Source organism: Ptychodera flava, assembly GCF_041260155.1.
Source record: "Ptychodera flava strain L36383 chromosome 23 unlocalized genomic scaffold, AS_Pfla_20210202 Scaffold_24__1_contigs__length_23054250_pilon, whole genome shotgun sequence".
In the NCBI taxonomy this organism is placed as follows: Eukaryota; Metazoa; Hemichordata; class Enteropneusta; family Ptychoderidae; genus Ptychodera; species Ptychodera flava.
The window spans coordinates 17,993,626-18,002,183 of NW_027248278.1; the positions used below are offsets into that span (position 1 = coordinate 17,993,626).

General features: G+C 42.7%; 2 protein-coding genes across 2 annotated transcripts; both read right to left on the minus strand.

Annotated features, from left to right (window-relative positions):
- Positions 1 to 615: 615 nt before the first annotated feature.
- LOC139124714 (uncharacterized) lies at positions 616 to 2,763 on the minus strand. Its single transcript, XM_070690831.1, has one exon. The coding sequence runs from the start codon at positions 2,761 to 2,763 to the stop codon at positions 616 to 618; it is 2,148 nt and encodes a 715-aa protein (XP_070546932.1).
- A 38-nt stretch (positions 2,764 to 2,801) lies between these two features.
- LOC139124715 (uncharacterized) lies at positions 2,802 to 4,187 on the minus strand. The gene has a single exon (XM_070690832.1). The coding sequence runs from the start codon at positions 4,185 to 4,187 to the stop codon at positions 2,802 to 2,804; it is 1,386 nt and encodes a 461-aa protein (XP_070546933.1).
- Between the last annotated feature and the right edge of the window lie 4,371 nt (positions 4,188 to 8,558).

The window sequence follows — 8,558 nt, forward strand, 5'->3', positions numbered from 1 at the left end:
TGTGTGCGTACATGGACAGTCTGCATAGCCCTCGAATGTGGTCTCGATTTTGATCAAACTTACAATTTAGGAGTATATATCAAAACTGATAAATGATTTATGTTTTCACATGGATTCACAAAAGTTTCGCCCCGGTGTTCATTTTTGGCCAGGAATTCCATCTACCCACCCTTTGCAGAGTAGTAAGCTTATGGGGCAAGTAAACATGGATGCGCCGGTGCCATTCGACGATCAGCCTGCGGCTCGGACTATGATTTTATAAGTTTATGTAAAAAGTATAAGGCGCGGGGTATTATATATTGACTGATTACTGTAGCTATAGATAGGCTACATTCAGGACGGGCAGCGACGGGCAGTAATTAGTAGGCAAAACAGGTGGTTTTCACCGTGGGCAGAACTCGGTGCCATGATACTGAACATTAATAGTAAGCCTGTCACCTTGAAGGTAATACTGTAGGTGAAACGAGGACTTCAAACGCACGATGGTACAAACAACACCACAAGTGAAACGTACACATAGAAATACACGCGTTCTGTGTGGGATTGTTTACGAAGCAGGATCTTTGAGTTCAAGTGATGGAGACAGAGGCGTCGACTGTATTTCTTCAAACTTTATTATTTGATCGTGCATGGCACATTTCTAATTTCTTTGACTCGATTTGCAACGAATACCGGAAGTTTCTTGTCTCTTCGTGTTATCCAATGTATAACGCATTGATTGTCCGACCACAGCGTACGGTCTGTGATATTGACTTTGTCTTTCAAGGCGTCGTAAACGAAGCGTAGTAGTCTAGAACCGACTAACGCTGCCATAAGTTCGAGGCAGGGCAGTGATAATTCCTTGATTGGAGCGACACGTGTTTTTGCCATGACCAAAGACGTTTGGTCACCGCGGCGAAGGTATGCGGCTGCACCGTAAGCTTTACAGCTGGCATCTGCGAATACGTGTAGTTCATGATCGGCGCTCGTATTCTCGGCGAAATAACGACGGTCGATCTTGATTTCGGTGCTCGCGTTGAAGTCCGATACTATGTGTTTCCAACGATTTGCAAGGTCGGTTTCTAGTGGTTCGTCCCAATCTAAATTTCTCTTCCATATGTCTTGAATAAATGTCTTTGCTTTCACTTGAACGGGTGAAAGGTATCCGAGGGGGTCGAATAAACTTGCGGTTACTTGTGTGACTTCACGCTTTGTCGCGAGATAGTCCGATTTCTTCACATCCTTTTTCTTAGCGTAAGCGAGTTGATCAGAGTCCGTTAACCAGCGCATTCCGAGAACACCCACGTTGGTGTTCGTTTCCAGCGTTTTGTCCTTAGCGGCTAATTTGCGTATTTCATCATTGTTCGATGACCACGAGCGAAGGTTAAATCCAGCGGATTTCATGAGAGAGTTTGCGTCAGTGTAGAATTTCGTAGCTTCCGTAGTATTGTTAACACCAGAGATGACATTATCAACATAGATATTATCTTTAAGATCAGCGGCGATTGGAGTGTTATTGTTTGACTCCAAGTGTGTTTTGACGACTGCGTTCAATATGAAGGGTGAACAGACCGCGCCAAAGAGAACGGTTTTAAAACGATAAACTTTGAACGGGCTCTCAGGGTCGCTTGGGTCAGATAACCAGAGAAATTTTGTGAATTTCCGGTCATTTTCGTCAAGACGTACATTGAGAAATGCTTTCTCGATGTCACTGCTGAGCGCGATGTCATGCACTCGAAATCTGAGTAGAATTGATGAGAGATCGTTAAGAAGTGGCGGTCCAGTCTGTAAACAGTCATTTAGACTAGGTGAATCTGATTGTCTGCAGCTGCAATCATATACAACACGAATGGGTGTAGTCGTCGAGTCTTTCTTTACTGAGCGATGAGGAAGATAATGTCCGTTTGTTTTATCATCGTCGTCGACTTCCTCGATAAAGTCGCGAGACTGTTGGTCAATTAAGATGCTGTTGTATACTTTCAATAAATCGGGCGTTAACCGACGCACCATAGCGCGTGTGCGTTTCTCAGTAATATGATAATTGGTCGGCAATGGCGGGTGGTCGACCTTCCATGGTAACTTAGCAACGTATTTTCCGTCTTCAACTCGTAAATGCGTATCACGATATAATTCGAATTCGCTTACCTCAGTGTCCTTTGCGTTTACTTGGTCTCTTATTCCGATTGTTTCCAAGTCCCAGTAGTTTTGAAGTTTCATTTCCTCTTCAACAGTAGTCGTAGCGATGTGTAAGGTGGTCGCGTCGGCGTTAGGCGCGCTTCGTATACCAGTGGGTCCCGACAATAAGTATCCACCGAATTTAGAAAGTACGGCGGTCGGGCCTGGTCCCCTTACAATGTCATCTTCGATAAAGTCCCAGTAATAGTCAGTTCCGATTAATAGCAATATCTCGAATGATTCGGCGTTAGAGGGTGGGTGCGCTAATTTTAAACCCTTTATGTGAGGTAAATTCAATACGGAACGTGAAATTTTGTTTTTCACGCTGATTGATTTCTCCGGAACGATTAGCGCGCTCATTGACTTCGGACCGTCGCGTGTCTGAAGTGCGAATGTTACCATTTCAAACGATCTGGCGTTAGCAGTTTTGTCACCGAATCTCTTTAATCCGTATACGTCCGAGGTTTGTGGCTTCATGTCTAGCTTCGTTACTAGATCCCGTGTGATGAAGGAAATGTCCGAGCCTTCATCGAACAATACCGTAGCGTTGATTGTATTTGGACCGTAAGTGATTGGAACTTCGGCAGTTTTGTGTATGCCTGGCTCCATTTTCCGTTTACCTGAGTTACTCTCCGTTCTCGCGAAATTTACTCCAATCTGCGTGGCAGGTTGAGTAGATGAGTAGGCTTGTCGTCGCCTCTATTTCCCGTAGCGTGCGTTTGAGTGTCCGTAACTTGATTGTTGGGACTTGGTCCCGTCGTAGCGTGACTCGATTCCGTGGTACACAGCGAGGTGTGATGCTTTCTTCCGCAGCGAAAGCATTTCCCTGTCGATCTACAATCTCCGACTTTGTGTTTCCCGAGGCAGTTGAAACACAATTTATCCCTTTTAACGATTTCGTGGCGTTTGCTTCGATCGGTTACTACAGTACAGTCGTTGTGGAAGTGTGGTCCCTTGCAGTACGCGCAAGTTTTCAGCTTCTTCGGCTTCGAGGCTTGGTGGCCTTTTGCGTTCGTCTCGGCGTTCGCGAAGAAGGTCGCGGTAGCTATTGGCGTTTCCGTAGATTCGGTTTCTTCATCCACGTAAAGTATGTGTCTCCATAGTGCTTCGCGAAGTTCGTCGATTTCCCAACTTTTGTCTCCGTAATGTTCGTTGAATACAGCGATTATCTTTTTCGGTAGTTTTATCCAGATTGCCCTTTCTAACATAACAGCGTATTTGTCAACAGTAATGTCGAGGTTTTCTAGCTCGCGAATGTGGTTCTCTATATCATCGTAGAATTTTCTCAGACTTGTGCGATCGTAATTTGGCTTCGGCATAGTTAATAGCGAATCTATGTGCGCGTGGATTATTTTGTGTCTTTGTCCGTAACGCTTTTTAAGAGCATTAATGGCGCGTTGGTAATTAGAGTCCGAAATACTCAAACCACCGACTACGTTCGCGGCTTCGCCCTTTAATTGACCTCGTAGATAATGAAATTTCTGAATGGGTTCTAGCGCAGTATCATTATCGACCATGGACTTGAAGCTATCGTAGAAAGTCATCCATTGATGAACGTCGCCACTGAACGTAGGTAGTTGAAGTTTTGGTAGACTTACCGTCTTGTGAGGTGCTGAGACGGGCGGTGTGCGAGCTTGCCTGAAGGTTGAACTTGGGGTTGCTTCGATGGGTTTATTTTCCTTCTCTCCGATGAAACGCTTGATTCTGAATATCTTCTCGTGTGTCTCTTCGTTGAATTCCTGGAGGTCGGCAGATATGTTGTCGATGTCTCCATCTTCGGCGTTAGTGATGATCGAACTGTCGAGTTTTTGTATCTCTTCGTATGTTTCCTCCACTCTTGCCAGTATCATCTCCAGTATGAACAGTTGTTCGGGGTCGCCCTGAAACGCAGACATTGTGGTTTCGGCTTTCTTGAGTTGGTTCGTCACTATTCCGCGGTAGACTCCTCGTGTCCTCTTCAGGTTGGTCGTAGCTGGAGTTGCCATTCCCTCTGCTTGCGCTGACTTCGGCTTAGCTTTCTTCTTTGAACTCATCCTGGTCTCGGCACCAAAAACAATGTGTGGGATTGTTTACGAAGCAGGATCTTTGAGTTCAAGTGATGGAGACAGAGGCGTCGACTGTATTTCTTCAAACTTTATTACTACAGCTACGATGAACTACTGCTACAATAACATAATGTATCAGTGGGTGGATAAGTGACGACCAGATCCAGTGGTGAGCGATGTGCTCTGAGTATACACATACACATACACTATACTGTGCATAAACATATACTAAAGTAAAGTGGCTAATTCAGGCTGTGATATAGCCGATTTTGGCGGGAAAGTAAGAAGCGTCTTTGACTTTGATTGGTTAGAGATGAGTCACACGTCAGAAAGAATTAAAACTATGTGTAAACACAGGATGTTGGAAGGAACTGAAGAGATTACAATCTGTCTTCATTGTCAAGGAATTAAGAAGTAGCTATCTTTGTATACGTTTCTCGACACGTTCCTATGTTGTGCCCACCCGGGCCCCGCGATTAAAATACGACTGATAGTGCTGGATAGTGTTAATTGGGTCGGTAAACAGTCAATTAATAGTTTAATTGGCTACCTGGGTGATTGGCAGGTCGTGTCAAATGACATCATATGCAAAACAGGCCAAAAGACAAAAGCCCCCAAAGATATTGACAGCTGGCCATGGGTTACCATGAATATGTAATGAATCTTTTCTACGCAGAAATCGCGTTGTCAAGCCCTTCTGAACCGGTCAAATCCTCTTGGCATTTCCTCTCATGATACGGGATTTATTTTCTTTTCGTTCTACGCCACGACAACCCGCGTCAATGTCATCAATTTTGGTGCGTCGGACCTTTTTGTGCATCGATCTTCGGTGTGCTCGTAAATGTAAACAAACAACATGGGGGCTGCTATTTCTCCTACGATCTAAATGTGTCTGACGTGAAAATATCGCAACATTAGTCATGATTATTTGAGACATAGTTTGTCACCGATATGCATGGGAGTTCGTATTCGTATGGACCCTGCCGACGGATGAACTTTCGATGTACTGTGTACTTTAATGCCGTAGACATACGGTTTCCACTGGAACAAAGGGGTCAATTGCAGTGTTTATGGCCTACGACATTAATAATCCGAACAATGTAAACACAAGAGTGAGCCGCCTGTATACCCAGTGGTGGCAGTCCCCGGGTTGGTGGGTACCCATGCGCGTTACCAAATTCACGGAAAAGGGGGTGTTTTTCGTCAGTCATCTCGGAGATTCTAGGTCCGTGAAATCGAGAAAAAGGGGTACTTTTTCAGAGTAACCCTCCGAGATTAGGGGTAGTCCTTTCCTAATCCTTCTAGGACAATAAATCTGGTCTAGTCCAGAAAAAAGACTGACAATGTGAAGAATAAGCAAAGAATCCTAGAAACACGAGGGACAGTAGATGATGGGAGGTGTATTGTCACACAGGAGCCAGCAGAGAAGTCAAGATCCAACGGATAAGGAAGATGATTGTGTATGAGTGTGACTAAAATCAGGTGAGGACAAACATTTGTGATGTATGTACATGTATACAAAGTCAACCTCCAGGGTCAACCCTGGAAGTCAACATACTAACCTCCTAGATTTCGAAAATAAGGGTATGTTTTTTACAGCTAATTTCTCCCAGATTTGCCACAAATAGGGGGGTGTTTTCTCAGAAACATTCTAGGAAAGGGGGTACTTTTCAAACTTGGGTAACGCGCATGGGTACCCACCAACCCGGGGACTGCCACCACCGGGCCTGTATATTCCGAAGGAATTACGTGTATAATTTGCGGAAACAACGAACTCGAAGCTGGTCGCGTTACCGTGAGTAAGCATTGCAAACAGGGTCAGGCGAGACATTTACACTGTTCGCACAGTCGAGATTTAGTCTATTTTTGTTCCCGAAAAATAGCGTATGTTTGTCTGTGATAAATTCCTATGCCTATGATATCTTTGAAATAGAGTATAACTTTGCGGAAGGTACGTGTAGACCGAGAGATCTTCTGTCATTTGCCCCATACACGAACGAACGCCAGTAAAGCCCATGTTCTTCGCTCACTCTCACGCGACTAACGACTGGAAAGATTGACAACTTGCGCTCGGCGTATTAATATTATTCCTAAAGTAGTTCAGAAGTTTAAACGCGAAATAGTCATGGAAATCTTTGTTTATTTTGGAGAAAATCAACGAATTCTTGGCTTGTGCATGTGAAAAGTATATTTATTCCCCGATTGTTTTCTTCGTTCAGCGAAGGAAAATACGAGTGACGTAATGACCGTGTCACTACTCGTCTTCGACTCGTGGTGACACGGTCATTACGTCACTCGTATTTTCCTTCGCTGAACGAAGAAAAATATTAGGGAATAATATCTAATATTACGCGAATGCTTTATAATTAATATTATAACAAAACAATTATAATGTACATGTCTATATTAACATACGTAGGGGTTATTACACAAAGTTCGGGCGACACTACTCCATATTCGAGTGATGTGTCCGTAATTTTTCGAGTTGCGCAGCAATGAGTCAAAATGCGGACACATATGAAAATAAAATGAGATATCAACCAAACTCCGCATTATGACCCATTTATTATAAATGCATACTTTCGTTATGACTGTTTTCCTGGTGACGGCGACGTTCTGAAATTAGCAACGAAATCCATAGAAATCGATGTACTCATTTGAAGATTGTAGCCAAAGAGTGATGGCAACCGTATCACTTGGTTATTTTATTTCAGAGCTAACAGTTTATAATGCAAATGTCAAAAAGGTTTTAACAATTTGAAGGATGTTTTTTATTTTGGTTCAGTGTGAAAATAGGTAAAATATAGGCCTGATTATGTAAAATGAGTACATTTTTGTGTCGTAAGACTTAACTGCAGCCCTTCGCAAAAGTTCAGTGGACCCAAAAGTTCTGGTCAAAATCGAACTCACGCCTCGCCAGCAGCATTCACGACTGTGCTCGCAGTGATCGCGCAGGGTAGGTGCGACATCTACGAAAAAAGTAGTCTAACCATTGAGTTCGCGAAAAGACGTAAACTCTTAGAAAGGACTTTGTCAGCGGATTAGTGACAACTTGCAGTGAGTACAGCCTAGGTAGGCTGGTTGATTGTAATTACATTTTGTTGCAATTTGCATTGTTTACTCGTATATTTTCGTTGTTGGCTTTCCTAAATATAACTAAACTTGTTTAAACGACCTAAACGAAAGTTTGACTTTCTCAGGGGTATCTTATGAAACTCACACGGGATAGGATCATGACCCTTTTGTGTCCATGTATGTATTGTACGAATCGTATAAATGGTGTGTACGTCTGCACTTTTTTGTGTTTTGTCTTTTCAGTGCATCGTCAGATTTTTGAGGCACGTTTATTTTTATGACCAATTTATGGCTATACTTGATATAATTCACTACATAGATATAAGAACTCCTCAACTTGTCTTTTAGCGGTTAAGTCATGATGCACTGCCAAAGAGGAACATCGCTCCAGCAATGTAGACTATGTGAAAACATGGTACGTGACCGTGAACGATGAAAGGTGTCGCGATATCTTTTGCTCTCAATGCATACAGATTTCATCGTTGGTTTATTTTGGGTAAGACTGTGGTTGTATGCGCATAAACCGGTTCTAAACATTGCAATTTGACAATAATTATGTGATATTTCCGAGTGTCAGAATCTCTATCCCCTTAGTTATTTTATGTATAGGAACATTCCAACGCCTACGAGTAGTTGTAAATAGTTTTTGTTATAGTGAAAATGCCATTCGTACTTTAACAAAATTTTAAAAATCGGGATGATATTAGTAATCTCCAAACAATAGAAGAATGGCAATACAGGCATAGCGTGCATGATAAATACGACTTACCGATACAGTTTTCAGTCAGGTTTGTGGCATCGGATTTAATATACCCATCGCAATATCTAAACACACTGAGAGAAAAATCAATGTCTTAGTTTCGTTGATACATAATCACATGTCCTCATGTGTTGCTTCCACGTCGTTTGATAACGCTGGCACGCTACTTCTCTTTTTCTCTTAGTGACAATTTTACGATGTCTAAATTTACTTACGAGGTCTAAATTTACTTTAATTACAGAAACTAAAAATGGTTCGTGAACATTAAGCTATAAAAATTGCTGAAAGTGTAACTCATTTCATGATTTCATAGTTTACCAAATCCTTCCCACTTCGCCTAATTTAAGGGACCGGACGGAAATTGCGAGGGGTGATTTTTCGGGGTGGGTCGCTATTTTTTTGTGCAGGCATGCCTTTGAGGCAGGATCATTATTTTTGCGCGACTCTTGCAACTATAAGAAGGCAAGATGCCGTCGATACAGTACTTTACACCAAGTTTCAAGTCATAATACAATGGAATCTAT